Below are 16,146 nucleotides of genomic sequence, written 5' to 3'. Positions count from 1 at the left end.
CTCCTCTTTTGGAAGCATCCTGGCGCTTGTGCACGGTCAGCGGGAGTCGTGCTGAGTGTGCTGGGTGCCCGCCAGGCCCCTCCCCTGAGTAGCTCCTGCTTCCTCCACCTCCATTGAAGAGCCCGTCGTTATTGATCTTGGCCCATTTCTCCAAGTTGCCGCTGCTCTAATTCCATCCGCAACCCAGAGGGAGGCCTGGAGCCACATCCTCCCCCCAGCCCAGACCGGCCGGGTCAGTCTTCCTGGGCTTGCTCCGGAGGTCTCTTATCATATTTGCCCTTCCCCAGCAGACAGAGTGCCCGTGTTTCAGGGTGTGCAAAGCTGGGATGGCACTTGGTCTCCGTGTACCCTGCCTGCTTCCCGACAGCCAGAGCCAGGCCGATCCCCCTCCCCGTGCCCGGTTCAAGGCCAGGTCCGCAGTGGACCTCGGTAGCGTGGGCTGCACAGCCACAGCTGGCATGCTGCTTACAGGCCAGGAGGAAGCACAGTTTGGCTTCCTCTCCCTCTCCTGGGTGACCCCAAAAGCCAAAGAACCAACTGCTTGGCAGCAGGAGTCAGCCGACCCGCATGGTGGGGGTGGGGGAACAAGGCCCCAGAGCTATTTTCCAGGTCAGGAAAGGCAGAGTTGTGGGGTCACAGCAGGAGTCAGAGCGACAGACTCCCTCTCCCCCAGCTTCTACCTCAGGTCCTGGAGAGCCCAGAGCCCAAGCCTGGCCAGGTGGCGGTGTGCAGGCTGTGTGTGGGCTGCACCTGGGCAGGGGCTGAGTCCGGGGCTCAGTAGGACCTGGTCTACGCTGAACACCCGGGATGAGGGGACACTGGGAGGAGGACACGAGATGTTCTGTAAAGGACTCAATGCTAGGGCGGGAGAGGGTCTGGGTGTCTGTGCTTGCTCTGATGAGGAGGGGGCTGCCGACCCCCGCCACGCGCCCAGCTCTGGGCTCCCCGTGACGCCCCAGGAGCAGGCCTGGTGGCCTGGGTGACCTCAGCAGGACTGAGGCATCACTGATTTCCCTCGAGGCTGCCGGGAGGGCCGCGCACTGACACACAGCTGGCGCAGGCGGGGCCGAGGAGAGGCAGAAGCAGGCCAGAGCAAGGTCCAGAGGAAGAAATCCCAGGTTTTATTTGCTGAACATAATCTAAAAGTACAACATAAAACTACTTCTTCATCTGGCACCAGAAATCCAGATGACTGGTCCTTTGTCCTGGTGAGGGCTCCCCCCCACCTGCCCCTGGGCGCCACCTGGGCCTCCCTCCACCTGCCCCCCAGACATCTGAGGCCATGGGCAGGACAGCACCGACCTGCAGCGGCGCCTCGCGGCTGCTTTGGGAGAGCCAAGGGGAAAGCCAGAGGTCACTGAGCGTTGGAGGGCTGGCTTCCAGCCACAGCCAGGCCAAAATGAAACATCTGCTCTGCTTCCCAGGCACCTGGCTGAGCCACACATTAGCGCCTCGTACCTTGGCCCTGAAGTGGCCTCTGCAGGCACGGGAGGGGGTGAGATTAAAAGTAAATAAATACAAGTGATGGACTTCAAGGAAGGGGGGTGAGGGACCCAGCAGAGCCTGCCTTGTCCAGGAATGAGCCGGTGCAGGACGGTTTTAAAAGCCCTGGTGTGAGGCCAATGGCATCAAAATGCAAACCGCTGAAGTGGGCTGGGGCAAGCTGGGAGGAACCACAATGGGGATTCTGGCAGAGTGTGGGTGGGTTCACCCAGTGACCCTCCAAATTTATTTATTTTTTTGGTATGAGCCACAGAGCAAGAATTGGGATGCTCAGGTTGCCCTCTACTGGTGATTTCTGGGAATGACCACGTACACAGCATCCAACCAGTACCCAAAAGGGCCAGGAGAGAATTGGTCCCGGCACATCTACACCTTCCGCCAGACCGGAGGCTGACTGGGGCCTCCCAGCGGGAGGCACAGAGCTCGTCCCCTGACTTCGGCCGGCTCCTTCGCCCACGGCGGCCTGCAGAGGGGCCGAGGACTCGCAAGGACACTGGGGCTCACTTCAAAGGCATCGAGAAGAACTTGTTCCCCGACTTGCAGCGCACCTGCTCGGTGAGCACACGCAGCGGCACCTCGGCGTCCTCAAACTCGTCCACGATCTCCTAAGGACAGTGAGGTGAGGGGCACCCTGGGCAGCAGGGCACTGCTCCCCCCCCCCCCGAGACCCAGGGCTCAGCAGCCCGCTGAGGGCACCCCGTCGTCTGTCTGCACAGGTGAGGACAGGGGAGCTCAGGGCCCCAAGTGACGGACAGCAGCAAGACCAGGGCAAGGACCCGGGTCTGCAGGGCCCAGAAACCGGGGCTCTTTGCCATCTCCCCCATGATCAGGCCAAGAGCGGGGTGGCTGCGTGATGGCCCACAGACTGTCTCTGGCCTTCACATGCTCTGTGTGGCTTGCAAAATGTGACAGCTAGGAGTTACACAATAGAACGTGCCTGTCTGGCTTCTCTCAGGAAACAGAAGTGCTGGCAAGGCCAGGCCCACATTCCTGTGTGGCGCGCTCCCCACTCCCTCCCCTGCCAGAGGTGGAGGATCAGTGCCACTCGCCCCTGCACACACACGGTTGGTTCTCCTCCAAGGGCACTGGTGGGAAAGCAAAACTCTCAACTACTTATCAAAATCTGACAGGCTCCGAGGGCAGGCTGTCCCTCACTTCCAAGCCCTGGGCCTGTGGGTGAGGGGCCGGGCCTGCAGGGGAGCCTGCAGCCTCCTCACAGGGCTCTAGAGCACGGCTTCTCAAACTGCACCGTGCACACCAATCCCCAGAGAGCTCGTTAACACGCACTCCGATCTGCTAGGTCTGGGGGCCGAGCCGTGCCCGTGAGGAGCTCCCACGTGATGCTGCCGGTCCAGGGCCCACACCTTGAGGAGCAAGGCAGGTGGCAGTCCAGACGTCTGGCCCACCCCTCGTGGGCTCAGGGCCCTCTCAGTCCTACCCACCTGCAGTTCCCGCAGGCACTGCCCTTCCAGCTGGACACGGGCGTCACCCACACACCAGGCCAGACTGATGTGGAAGGAAGGGTCCTGAGGAGGAAAAGTAGGGAGGCAGTGACCATCCGCATGCCATGGCCCACCCAGCTGTCACTGAGGCCAGGGGTCCCTGCCTGTAGGAGCCCAGACCTTCCACAGACCTTGGCTTGGATCTTGTAAGGGACCAAACTGTGCCCCCTGCCTCATGTGTTGAAGCCCTAAGTCCCACTGTGATAGTGTTTGGAGCTGGGCCTTGCTAGGTATGGGGGTTCGAGGAGGTCATGAAGATGCAGCTCTCGCGAGAGGATGAACCCCCTTAACAGAGGAGACAGCAGAGACTTGCACTCCCTCTCCTCCTCTTCCTCCCCCTCCCACCAGGGGAGGGCACAGCTAGAAGGGAGCTATTCACACTCAGGAAGGGCCCTCACCAGAAACCACCAGTGCTGGCAGCTTGATCTTGGACTCTGAGCTCCCAGTGTATAGACTGCTGTTGTTTAGACCACGTAGTGTGCGGCCCAAATTGACTAAGACAATGCAGTTCTCAGAGGCTCTCCTTTAACCAGCAGAGAGGGTGACTCAATCAGGATGTGGAGAACCCAGCCTCTGACTCTATTTTCTCATCTAGAACATTCCAGCAGATGCCATACTTTTCAAAACCCAAAAATGTCAAATTTTTAAGGAGTTAATAATTATCTCCATTCAAAGTCATATTTATATACATCAGCATGGTTTGAAAATCAATCAAGGGGCCAGAGTTGTGGCCTAGTGGATGAAGACACTACCTGCAATGCAGACAAGCCATATGGATGCCAGTTTGTGTCCTGGCTGCTCTACTTCTGATCCAGCTCTCTGCTAATGGGCTGGGAAAAGCAGTGGAAGATGGCCCAAGTACTTGGACCCCTGCCAGTCTCATGGGAGACCCAGAAGAAGCTCCTGGCTTTGGCCTGGCCCAGTGCTGGCCGTTGTGGCCATCTGGGGAGTGAACCAGTGGATGGAAGATCTCTGTCTCCCTCTCTGACTTTAAAACAAATATAAATCTTAAAAAATAATATCAAATAGGGCTGGCCTCGTGACGCAGCTTAGGCTGCCACTTTTTTTTTTTTTTGACAGGCAGAGTTAGACAATGAGAGAGAAAGACAGAGAGAAAGGTCTTCCTTCTGTTGGTTCACCCCCTAAATGGCCGCTACGGCCGGCATTGCGCCGGTCTGAGGCCGAGAGCCAGGAGTTTCTTCCTGGTCTCCCATGCAGGTGCAGGGCACAAGGACCTGGGCCATCCTCCACTGCACTCCTGGGCCACAGCAGAGCTGGATTGGAAGAGGAGCAACCGGGACAGAATCCGGCGCCCCAACCAGGACTAGAACCCGGTGTGCCGGCGCCGCAGGCGGAGGATTAGCCTAGTGAGCTGCGGCGCTGGCCTAAGCTGTCACTTGTAATGTCGGCATCCCATATCCAGGTGCCAGCCGAGTTCTGGCTGCTCCTCTTCCGATCCAGTCCCCCCTGTTGTGCCTAGGAAGGCCGTGGAAGATGGCCCGAGTAGCTGGGCCCTTGCACTCACATGGGAGACCTGGATGGAGCTCCAGGCTCCTGGCTTCAGCCTGGCCCCGCCTCAGCTGTTGAGACCATTGGGAACTGAACCAGCAGATGGTTCTCTCTCTTTTGCTGTCTCTCTCTCCCCGTCTCTTTCACTCTTTCAAATAAATAAATCTTTTAAAAAAATCAAGTAAAACCAGTGACACCTGAAGTTCTTGTAGTGCCAGAGGGAGGGCAGTGAAGCCACCATCCTCCGGGAGTCAGTTTTACTGAGAAATAACAGGAATGGCAACTTTTAAAAAACACCAACCACAGACACCTCACGCAGAAGGCGCACACCTCGGGCACAGTTAGCTACGGCACAGATTTCCGGGGGCGCTGGGCTGGGGTGGGCAGCAGCAGACCACACCTCCAATCGCTCGCCGCCCGGGCTGTGTGTGCTCGGCAGGTGCAGGTGCAGGCGGCCATTTGGGGCTTTGCTCTCCTGGGAGCTGCTAGAAGGATGGCTTCGTTCCCGTTACAGAGAAGAACCCGTCGTTACCTGGTAGAAAGTGGTGAGGTCAAATTCCTCCATGACTCTGTCCACCTCGGACACCAGGTCCAGGAGCTGGGCGTGGCCCGAGGTGACCTCGAGCCCAACAAAGGTCCTGAGGAGAGGCAGACTCGGAGTCAAAGGGACATGAGGAGCAGCTCTGGGATGCCGACTGCCTGCAGACAGAAACCTGGCGGCCCAGCGCTGGGCTCCCACCTCCCGGGACTCCCCCTGCCCTGCCAGCCATGCCGCCTGTCTTCACGCTTCCTCCCCCACTCCCTTAGGGGATGCCTCCGTGCCCAGGGCCAAGAGTCCGGACCGCCCCTTGTCCAGCGTGCAGCCACGCTCGCTCTCAGCTTGAAGAACCCTCCCCTGGGCCCACGTGCTGAGGCAGCCCCCATCTCCTTCTTGGTAAACCCACGGACAAAGGTGACTCATCCAGCTGACTCTGCTTCCTCAGCACCAGGTTTAGCCTGGCCGGAAGTGCTCTTGTCAAAGCCCTCGAGGCCACGCGTGAGCTACCCTTGCTCCATCCCCAGGCGCTCACTGGGCCCCTCGGTCACCCCAAACTCTTTGCTGCCTTGCAGTCACTTCCTCTGCCTGTCCTCTGCTCCAAGGCTCCCACGTGGCTCCTTGCCGCACTCAGGTTGCCATCGAATGCCGTCCCCCAGGCTCTTCCCCGGCGCCCCCCGGGGCACCCACACTGATGACCTGTCGCTTCACACTGTAACTGTTAACACTCCGTCTGCTTGCTCGCGATCCGGCTCTGCACACCACGTAAAGAGTGAGAACCATGCGGCCCCTTCCACTGTGAGTCTGGCAGTGAGCACCTGGTGCGAACACATCAGCTCGGCCCGCAGGGAGCGCCTGAGCCCTGGGCTTGGCGTGGCTCAGTGAGCAGATGAGACAAGGGCACTGGCTGTGAGGACTTGACAATGACAACTTCTTCCTGTATTCTAACACTCCAGTGTGTTTAGAACCGCCCAGCGCCCGGTGAACGAGGGGAGGTGTGTAGTGGTGAGGACCCCGGGCTGCGGGCAGGCTCCGCGGGGCAGGTTTCCGACCTGCTCAGGCCTCTCCCCCTATGCCAAGATGGCGCTCTTGGCTGCTGGGCCTCCCACTCCTCAGTTATTTCTTCTTAATGAAAGGTTCAGGTTTGGGAATGGCTGCCTTGAATTGTTTCAAAACAAACAGAAAACTGGGACAAACAAGCCCCAAAGCAAAGCACCCCTTCATCTCTGCCCTGAAGAATCTTCTGGAAGGACTGGGGAACCTACCTGGTTTTCTCTTGATTGGTATAAATCTTTACCCGGTTGGCAGTAAAGAAGAATCTGAAATTTATTTAAAAAGATCACAGATCAGGAAAAATAAGAAAAAACATAGAGTTTATGTTGCTAGTATAACAACAATATAATTGACACATTTTGTTCTTACTATCATCACCCTATTAATCCAAGTGGGAAGCTGAATCTCAAAACATCCGTCTCAGAGCTGCACCAGACCCTGAAATCACCCTGCTCAGGCAACACAAGGCACCATCCTGAAGCCAGCGACCATCCTGCTTTAACAACTGGTTCCAATAAACAGTTGGAAACCACTTTACTGACAAGAACCAGGAAAGTCTTGTCCATCAAGCAGGCGACAACAGGTCATCTAAGGGCCAATTCATTCCTTTTGGGTTAAAAAAAGTCTAAGCGACACTTCCTGTGCTGAGGGCTGAGCTGAGCTCTGCACAAGTCAGCTGTGGAATCCTCCCACACCCCTGGGAGGCAGGAATGGCAACTGTGCCCATTTTACAGACAAAGAAACTGAGGCTTGCTGAAGCTGAACTGGGTGAACTAGGATCTGAACCTCAAGTCTGCCTGATTCCAAAGCCCTTGCTCTTACGTGTGCTTTCTAGCAAACAGAAGTGGGTTCTGTGGCTGTGAAGTTGGGGCAGGGTGGGGGGCATTTGGCACCGTGGTTAAGATGCCACATGGGATGCCTGGGTTTGAGTTCTAGCTCAGCTTCTCACTGAAGTAGACCCTGGGAAGCGGCAGACGATGGCTCAAGTGGCTGGGTCCCTGCCACCCGCGTGGGACGCCTGGACTGCGTCCTGGGCTCCCAGCCGCAGCCTGGGAGAACTGTGGCTTTTGAGAGCATTTGGGGAGTGAACTTGTGGATGGGAGAACTCTGTGTCTCTGCCTTTCAAACAAATCAAAATATGAAAAAGGGAGGTATTTATAACATTAAAAAAAAAAAAAAAACAGAAAAAGAGATTGGGGCAAACACATTCACCCACCCACCCACCCACCCACCTTCAGCTCAGGTACAGGCGCAGCCAGGTAAGTGCTGTGTCTAGGACACAAGAGATCTCGAGGGCCAGACCTCCCAGCCTCCAGGCCCAGGGGCCCCACTGTCCCACTGAAGAGGACTCCAGCCTGGCCACACTCAGGACACAGGGCAGGAAACACTGCACCAGCAGCTCTGCTCAGAGGGCACTGACCGGGGGCCTGGGTGAGCAAGGAAACAAGCCACATGTGTGCCCCATGGAACCAGCAGTTCTTGTAAGGGCCTTTGGGCAGGTTCCAGAGGCCCGGCAAGCACCAGCATGCAGGAAAGCCCAAAGCTGTGGCTTCCCACCAGGGTCCAAGTTCACTCATGGTCTTCTCAGTACTTGAGCAAGGAGCCTGTCGATCTTTCTTTTTTCTAAATTTTTATTTATTTGAAAGGCAGAGAGACAGAAAGAATCAGCCAGCCAGCCAGCGAGAGAACTTCCACCTGCTAGTTCACTCCCCAGTGCTCACAGCAGCGGGTGCTGGGCAGGAGCTTGCAACTCCGTCCAGTATCCAATGTGAGTGGCAGGACCCCAAGCACCCAAGTCAGCCCTGCTGCCTCCTCCAATGTGCATTGGCAGGGAGCTGGAATCAGAGGCAGAGCCGGGATCCAAACCCAGACACTGTGATATGGGTGTGGCTGTTCCAAGCAGCTTCTTAGCAGCTGTGCCCCCCCCCCCCCTTATTCTGACCCTAAGTGATGCTGCTGCTAGTGCAGCTGCCGGTCCACCCGTCCAGGGCAGAGAGCCCCAGCAGGAGGCGGACAGTGGAGCAGGGTGGCTTCCCAGGCTTCTGGGAGGGACCACCGCCCAGAGGGCTCTAAGGAGAGTGTACTCCAGGCGCCCTCGTTCCTGCTCAGTCCCTCCACAAGCATCCCCTGGATGCCTCCAGGGAGCAGAGCACCTGGGAGAAGCTGTGTGGTAACCCAGAGAACCACGGGTGTAGCCTGGAGGAACCTGGGCTCTGGAGGGGGCACAGGCACAGAGCGATGGGAGCGCAGGATGAGGGAAAGGCGCACCGGGGCCCCACAGCTGCAGGACCCATGGGGGCCGCCGGGGAGATGGCGCGTGGCAAGCCCAGCAGGAAAGGCATTTCTGGCGGGGCAGGAGGGGTGCGACCACGAGGAGGGGAAAGGAAATCCAGAAGTGCGGTCCAGTTCTGACCTCCCCCACGCGCCCTCGCAAGCTCCGAGGCAGCCAGGACCCCACCAGGACCCCTATACCACCATGAAATAAGAAACACAGGTGCTGGTCCCCTGGGATCCTCACTAGAGCTCCTAGCACCCACTCGACTGCCTCAGCAGAAGGGGTGCTGGGAGCGCCTTTTGCTCTAGGACCGGGTCTTCGATGCTGGGCTCCTCTGGAATTTTCTGATTGATGGGGCGTCTTTTTTGTTTCAGGCCCAGCCCCCACTGCCATTCCCTGGAGACTGAGTCATAATTGTGTCTGTGTGACGAAGCTCGCTAGAAGTCCCTCAAGAACGGGTCTGAAGAGACTGCTGGCCACAAGAGTGCATGCGTGTGCTGGGAGGGGTGTGTGTGTGTGTGTGTGTGTGTGCCCCAAACTCCCCAGGGACAGAGCTCCTGTGCTCCACTCACACCCTTGGATATCCCTCTGCAGCAAACTGGGGACCTACAATCTGTCAGTCTGTCTCGCAAATGACAGGGCCTGAGGAGGCGCCACAGGAGCGTCTCCAGCAGAGCTGCTGGTGCACTAACTGAGAACCTTCAACCTGCCAGGTCCGTGGAAACTCTGGGTGTCAGCGTCAGAACTGGGCTGAACTGCAGGCCACCACTTGGTGTCTGGACCCCGCCTGGAAGTGCTGGAACCGCTGAGTGACAGCAGAGAAGAGCAACCAGAGGTGTTGAGAGCTGGCAGGGCACAAGCCAGGCCGCCCCAGGAGACGCCCAGGGCCCGTCCTTGAGGTCTGGCCTGCCTGCTGGGGGGCAGGGTGGCCCCGGGAGGCACTCACCGCTGGAAGGCGGCCAGGCGGTCCTTCAGAGCCTGCACGAACGGGAGGATCCAGTGGTGGCGCAGGACCACGCTGTGGGACAGGCTCAGGTGGAAGCCCTCCATCCCCACCAGCCGCGGCACACAGGCCTGCGCACGGCGCAGCAGCACGTCCAGCAGATCCAGGAACTCCTCCCTGGCCGCATCTGCGGGGGAACAGTGCACAGGGCTGCCGGCCTTGGCCACAGCGTACGGCTGAATGATGCCCACACGGCACGGAGAAGCCCTTTTTACTCTGGGCTTTGGCAGCTATGTTGTGTATTCTAGTATTTTTATTTTTATAAATGTATTTTTAAAGATTTATTTATTTATTTGAAAGTCAGAGTTACAGAGAGACGGAGAAACACCTTGAGAATCTTCTATCTCCCCAGATGGCTGCAACGGCCAGGGCTCAGACCAAGGCCAGGACTTCTTCCAGGTCTCTCATGTGAGTAGCAGGGGCCCAAGCTCTTGAGCCATCTTCTGCTGCTTTTCCTAGGCCATTAGCAGGGAGCTGGATCGAAGTGGAGCAGCTGGGACACGAACTGGCACCCATAAGGGATGCCAGGTTGCAGGCAGTGGCTTTACCTGCCACGCCACAGTGCCCACCCCAAGTATTTTTAGTTGACACACAGTAACTACATAAATTTATGGTGTTTTCATATATATGTAATGATCAAATCAGGGTAATTGGCATATCCATCACTTAAAATATTTCTTTATTTTTTAAAAAATATTTATTTATTTATTTATTTGAAAGACAGAGTTTACAGAGAGAGAGAGAGAGAGAGAGAGATCGTCCATCTGCTGGTTCATTCCCCAAATGATCGCAATGGCTGCAACTGAGCCGGTCTGAAGCCAAGAGCCAGGAGCTCTTCCAGATCTCCCTAGTAGGTGCGGGTACAGGAGTCCAAGGACTTGGGCCACCTTCTGCTCCTTTCCCAGGCCATTAACAGGGAGCTGGATCAGTGGAGTAGCCGGGACTGGAACCAGCACTCATACAGGATGCTGGTGCAGCATCTCCGGCAGCTGCCTGACCTGCTGCTCCCCGAGGCTGCCCACAATAAACTAGGGTTAACCAAAGTCACTGTTCTTACTCCTCCTATCTAACTGTATTTTTGTACTCAGTAAACAACCTTTCTCAGCTCCCTCCCCCTGTAGTCACATTTTACTATGCCTTTCTGTTACACAAGTAACACACGCTACAGTGAAGAATGCAAGTGAACAAGAAACAGGCACAACTTCCGGTTTTGGGTCCTGCAGGTGAGAAGCTCAGAGGCTGCCATCTCATCTAACAAGTAAACGAGGAACACCTGGGAGGCAACAAGGCTCGCTGGCTCTGCAGAAGGCTGACCGTGTGGGACTCAGCGGGGGCAAATCTGAGCTCTAGGAACTCCAGAGGACCCAGTCGGGGAGACTCCCACACTTCAGGGGGGCTTATCTCCTGGAACCCTCAGAAAAGAGGCCCTGTGCGCGTGGCGGGGGAAAGAACCGGCGGCAATCATAGGAGCACTGTGCTTTCTGGGCAGGCCTGCCCCCTGCAGAAGCTGCTTGCCCACAGCCTAACCTGCTGGAGTTTGCTCAGATCCCGCTTGACTCAGGGAGGGCAAAAACCCAACCGCAGGCCTCTGGCCAACCTGTCTCGCCTAAGGAGGGGAAAAACCCGAGAAGCTCCTGGAAGCTCACGGTCAGAGGCACCAGCTCCCCAGACCAAGACCTAATCACAGCACTACAGCTGCTTCCCCTCCACCAGCCCTGGTGCCGCACCACTAGAGGCTTCTTTATGGGGGTTCCCTCCACCTGTGACATCACGTCCAACTATGAAGTAAACAGTACAGGGTGGGTGTTCGGCACAGTGGTTAAGACACCAAGTGGGACACTCCCATCCCACACTGGAGTAACCTGGGTTCGAGTCCTGGCTCTGCTCCTGTTTCTAGCTTCCTGCCAATGCAGCAGGTGATGGTTCAAGAATTCAGGACGCTGCCACCCATGGGGGAGACCTGGGTTGAGCTCCCAGCTCTTGGCTTGGCTTGGCCTTTTCTAGGCACTTGGGGGATGAACCAGCAGATGGGCGTTCTCTGTCTCTGTCTCTCTCTCTCTGCCTCTCAAATAAAAAAAGAACTATAAGGTATACTAAAAGGCAAAAAAATACAAATTGAGGAGAAAGAGCAAGCATCAGAATCCCTCGACTAATTAAAATTGTATATACAATGTCTGATTTCAGGCTATAATGGAATTAAACTAGAAATCAATATGATAGCTGGAAAACCCCCAAACACACAGAGATTAAACAATACACAATGCACAGGTGAAATCGGAAGAGAAATGTACAGATATTTTGAAGTTGACGAAAATGAAAACACAACATCAAAACGGGGGTCCAGCAGAAGAGGCGAGTGGAAGAAGGGTCTCCAGTGCACTGAAGGCACACGTTAGAAAAGGGAACATGGAAGCAATCATCTAAGCTCCTGCCTTAGGAAACCAGAAGAAGAGCAAATTACAGCCAATGTAAGAAGAAAAGAGATCATAAAAATCAGAGCAAAAAAAAATCAATAAAGGGTAGGACATCTGGGCTCCTGCCTGACTCCAGTTAAGACACCTGCATCCCATGGGTACCCGAACTTTTATTTGACAGATAGAGTTAGTTAGAGAGAGAGACAGAGAGAAAGGTCTTCCTTCCATTGGTTCACCTCCCAAATGGCCGCTACCGCCGGTGCTGTGCCAATCTGAAGCCAGGAGCCAGGTGCTTCTTCCTGGTCTCCCATGCGGGTGCAGGGGCCCAAGCACTTGGGCCATCCTCCACTGCCTTCCCGGGCCACAGCAGAGAGCTGGACTGGAAGAGGAGCAAATAGGACTAGAACCCAGCACCCATATGGGATGCCAGCACTGCAGGCGGATGATTAACCAAATGAGCCATGGCGCCGGCCCTCTGGGTACCAGATCTTGATTCTTGACTTGGGCTTTTGAGTCCAGCTTGTTAATGCAGACCTTGGGAGACCTGGATTTCGGTACTGGTTCCCAGTGCTGGCCTAGACCTACCCTACCCCACCCTGGCAATTTCAGTAGATGGGAGATGGGAGCATTTGTTATTCTTTCTCTCTCTCTGGTCTCTTTGTATTTCAAAAAACTAAATAAACATTTTTAAGAACACACCAAAAAAATTAAATTGAAATAGGAGGTGAATAGAGAAAACCAACAGAAGCAAAAGTGGGTCCTTTGACAAAATCAATAAGCCTGTAGCCAGGCTAACAAAGAAAAAGAGAGAGGATATATTACTAACAGCAGGAATGAAAGGGACATAGGTACAGATCCTACTGACATTACAAGGCTCATCAAGGAATACAAAGAACAGCTCTGTACCCACAAATGGGACAGCCTCAGTGAACTGGGCCAACTTCTGAAAACACATCACTGGCCAGACTCACAGGACACAGACATCTGCTGAACTGAATCAATAATTATCTTTCAAGGCAGAAGGCGCCGGGCCCAGATGGGTGCACTGGGGAATTACATCAAACATGGAAGGATGAAATTAAACCAATTCTCTACAATCTGTTTCATAAGCTAGATGCAGAGAGAACACTTCCTAACTCATACTAGCATCACTCTAACAACAAAACCAGACAATGGGGGCCGGCACTGTGGTGCAGCAGGTTAACGTCCTGGCCTGAAGTGCCAGCATCCCATATGGGCGCCAATTCTAGTCCCGGCTGCTCCACTTCTGACCCAGCTCTCTGCTATGGCCTGGAAAAGCAGTAGAAGATGGCCCAAGTCTTTGGGCCCCAGCACCCGCATGGGAGACCCGGAAGAAGCTCCTGGCTTTGGATTGGTGCAGCTCCGGCTGTTGTGGCCAACTGGGGAGTGAACCATCGGATGGAGGATCCCTCTCTCTCTCTCTGCCTCTCCTCTCTCTCTGTGTAACTCCGACTTTCAAATAAATAAATAAATCTTTTAAAAAAACTCCAACAAACAAAAAACTGCAGACCAAAATTTCTCACAGATATAGATACAAAATCCTCAACATCATCTTTGCAAATCCAATCTAATCATAGATAAGAAGAAGAATATACTATGAGCAAGGGGGATTTATCCCAGGTATGCAAGGTGCTTCAACATTCAAGAATCAATTAATGTAACGCAGTACATCAATAGGATAAAAAAGAAAAAATCACAGACCACAGCAACAGATGCAGAAAAAGCATTCAACAAAATTCAATACCCATTTAGGATAAAAACTCTAAGTATACCAGGAATACAGGGGAACTTCATCCAGTTGCTAAAGAATTCCCCAAAAATGCTTTTTAAAAGATGAGATAAAAACAAATAAGACAAGTTCCAGTACTTTCCTTCCCATACCCTAACGGCTCATCTTACCCCCACCCCCCAGGGACACTGTTCCACGTCCGAGACCACTGCCCCCAGGACTGGGGGGCTTTGGTGCCATTTCCCCAGCTCCTTTTCAGTGCACACGCGGATACGTATATTTCATTTGGTAAAAGAAATGAGAGGGCACTATAAAAAGCTGCTCTGTAACCAGCCATCTGCAGTAATCTTCCTGTTGCCCATCTTTCCCCTCGCAGAGGCCAAGCTCACCATCGCAATCTGTAGCAAAGCACGGAGCAGAAAGGCGGCGTCTGCCACTCAGTCTCCTTTGCCAGACACCCAGCAGGAGCCCAGCTTTTCACAAGGAGAAAGAACACTGCAGCCACTGCTCGTGCAGCTTTGCTTTTTTTTTTTTTTAACCCAACATGTAGCTGGAACTGCTTGGTTCCGGTCTTCTTGCATCCTGCACCCCACTCGGTTTGCCCAAATGCCCTGGCGAGGATGTAAGTGGTCACCACGTCCGCATTCTGCATTTGGGAAAAGGGACCGAAGCAGGGAGAGCCACCTCTCACTCCCGCAGCGGCGGGAATGAATCTTCCTGGGAGAGAGATATCATTATTATCATCCCCATTTTAGACTTCAGAAAACTGAGACCCTGAGAAACCCAATAACTTACTATTGGGCACCCGGCATCCTAAGAGGCGGAGTGAGGCCTCCCTGTGAAGCCCGGGCGTGTCATGCCTGCAGACTGCTCACCAGGGCTGAGGTGCACCCTGGGACAGCTGAGGTGCACCCAGCTGCACCCTGGGACGCCCTCCACACCTTCCCCAGAACCTCCTCGTGAGCTGGGGGTGCAACATCCTACCCACAGCTAAAAACCTACGTCAGGCGCTGAATTCAAGGTTACGGAAAAGCTCCCAATCCCTGAGGCTTGCTCGCTCTCTCCTCCCCTCAAAAGGCACCCGTCGGGTTTATGGTTTAGCCTCCCACCTTGCACACACCACTCACAAGGGATGTAGACGTGGGTGGCCCAGTTGCCACGCTCATGCGGGAAGCTGCGCACACGACCCCCGTGCTTTGCACTGTCGTCCTGGGGCCCCTCCTCCAGGCCTGGGAACATGTTCAGGACACTTTCGGGTACTGGGAATCTCTCACTGGGCCGGGGGCCGCTGTGGGAGGAAAAAGAAAGCACGATTATCCTAGCACTCTGGCCCTGGGTCCACAGAGCCCCTGAGATGTGGCGATGTCAGCAGCAGCTCCCAAGGAGCCACGAAGCTCCTTCCTCAGCGCTGTTTCGCTGGGCTCTTGCAACAGCTCCAGGTGGCCAAAGGGAGCAGGGCGCGTGGTCCCCACGGAAGACAACTAGGCAGGCAGCGACGTGTGTGGCTGGCGGTCACATGCGCTGGCTGGACTGGCCTGAGCCACAGCAGCTCTTCCCAGCTCTGTGACACTGGGCCTGAGTTTCCTCACCTGTAAAGTGCATTTCTGCCTGGCAGAATTATTCTAAGATCAACTGAGATAACTCGGGTGAAGCCCTCGCCCAGGATAAGCATCTACGGACCACGTGGGCAAAGACTGACGGATCTGTTCCTTGTTGGTTACTCGCTGAATATTGATGGCATGAATGAAAAAGCTCCCCAAACGCTTCAGCTGTGATTATTATTATTATAGGGTTCAAATGGTCCAGTAACGAGTGCCGGGAGCCAAAGCGGGCCAGCGGGGGAGCGGGGATCCGAACCCCTGGCCTGCCTCCCAACCTTGCCCTAGCCTGGCGGGTGGGGGGGGGGGCACTCGGGAGCCCTAGGTCTTCCTCTCCGGAAGCAGCCCCGCATCCTCCCCTTAGCCGCTTGGGGCCGGTGGGCTCTCAGAGTCCGCGCCCCACGTAAAGAAGACTTCCTCGTTCCTCACCCAGGGCGGCCCCCAGCCCCAGGGCTGGTCGTCGTCGCGGCCTCGGCCTCATCCTCCGAACCGCTGCTGCTGTAGCCCACCAGGGACGCCGCACTCATGGGGCCGCGTCCGAGACCCGGGAACGGTCCGCCGGCAACCTCGGCGCTCTCCCGGAGTTCCGCCACACCGGAAGTTCCCCCGGGGGCGGAGCCTGGGCGAGCTCCGCCTCGGGGCGGGGCCGCGAGGGCGGGACCCAGCCGTGAGGTGTCCCGGCTCCACGCTCGCCGTCCGCTGGCTGCCCGTGGAGTGCTACCTGGGGTCTCCAGGAGCACCCTCCCAAGCTTCGTGTGCCCATGTCACAGGTCCCGGAGTGCCCCCTTCAAACCCGCCCAAAGTCCGAGCCCCGGGGGCCCTCCCCCGAAAGGACAAGCTGAGTGGTTGGAGGCAGGTCAATTCCAGAGGCCAGAGAGTCCACAGAGACCCTTCGCTGCCCCGTGCAGTGGTCCTGCCAGGGGCGGACCCCCGGAGCGGAGTGGTCAGGAGCCGGTGCGCGACGGTCCTGGGCCTTCAGAGCCGCCCTGAACACTTGGAGTGTG

The 16,146-nt window shown here is 55.8% G+C and overlaps 1 protein-coding gene across 2 annotated transcripts; it reads right to left on the bottom strand.

The window, feature by feature from the left end:
• Nucleotides 1–1,098: 1,098 nt before the first annotated feature.
• On the bottom strand, nucleotides 1,099–15,756 carry USB1 (U6 snRNA biogenesis phosphodiesterase 1). Of its 2 annotated transcripts, none has more exons than XM_002711547.5 (7): nucleotides 15,572–15,756; nucleotides 14,672–14,832; nucleotides 9,324–9,507; nucleotides 6,315–6,368; nucleotides 5,047–5,152; nucleotides 2,946–3,029; nucleotides 1,099–2,108 (listed from the first exon to the last, which is right to left on the bottom strand). In XM_002711547.5, exons 1-7 carry the CDS (start codon nucleotides 15,667–15,669, stop codon nucleotides 2,004–2,006), a joined length of 792 nt encoding a protein of 263 aa, XP_002711593.3. In that variant the 5' UTR covers nucleotides 15,670–15,756; the 3' UTR covers nucleotides 1,099–2,003. The 2 variants fall into 2 exon arrangements, with proteins under 2 accessions (XP_002711593.3, XP_008255571.3); XM_008257349.4 differs by having other exon boundaries at nucleotides 14,654–14,832; nucleotides 15,572–15,749.
• Nucleotides 15,757–16,146: the final 390 nt, after the last annotated feature.

This window comes from Oryctolagus cuniculus, chromosome 18 (genome assembly GCF_964237555.1).
Source record: "Oryctolagus cuniculus chromosome 18, mOryCun1.1, whole genome shotgun sequence".
In the NCBI taxonomy this organism is placed as follows: Eukaryota; Metazoa; Chordata; class Mammalia; order Lagomorpha; family Leporidae; genus Oryctolagus; species Oryctolagus cuniculus.
Note: the sequence above shows the minus strand (reverse complement) of the source record. Positions and strands in the feature narration are given on the sequence as shown.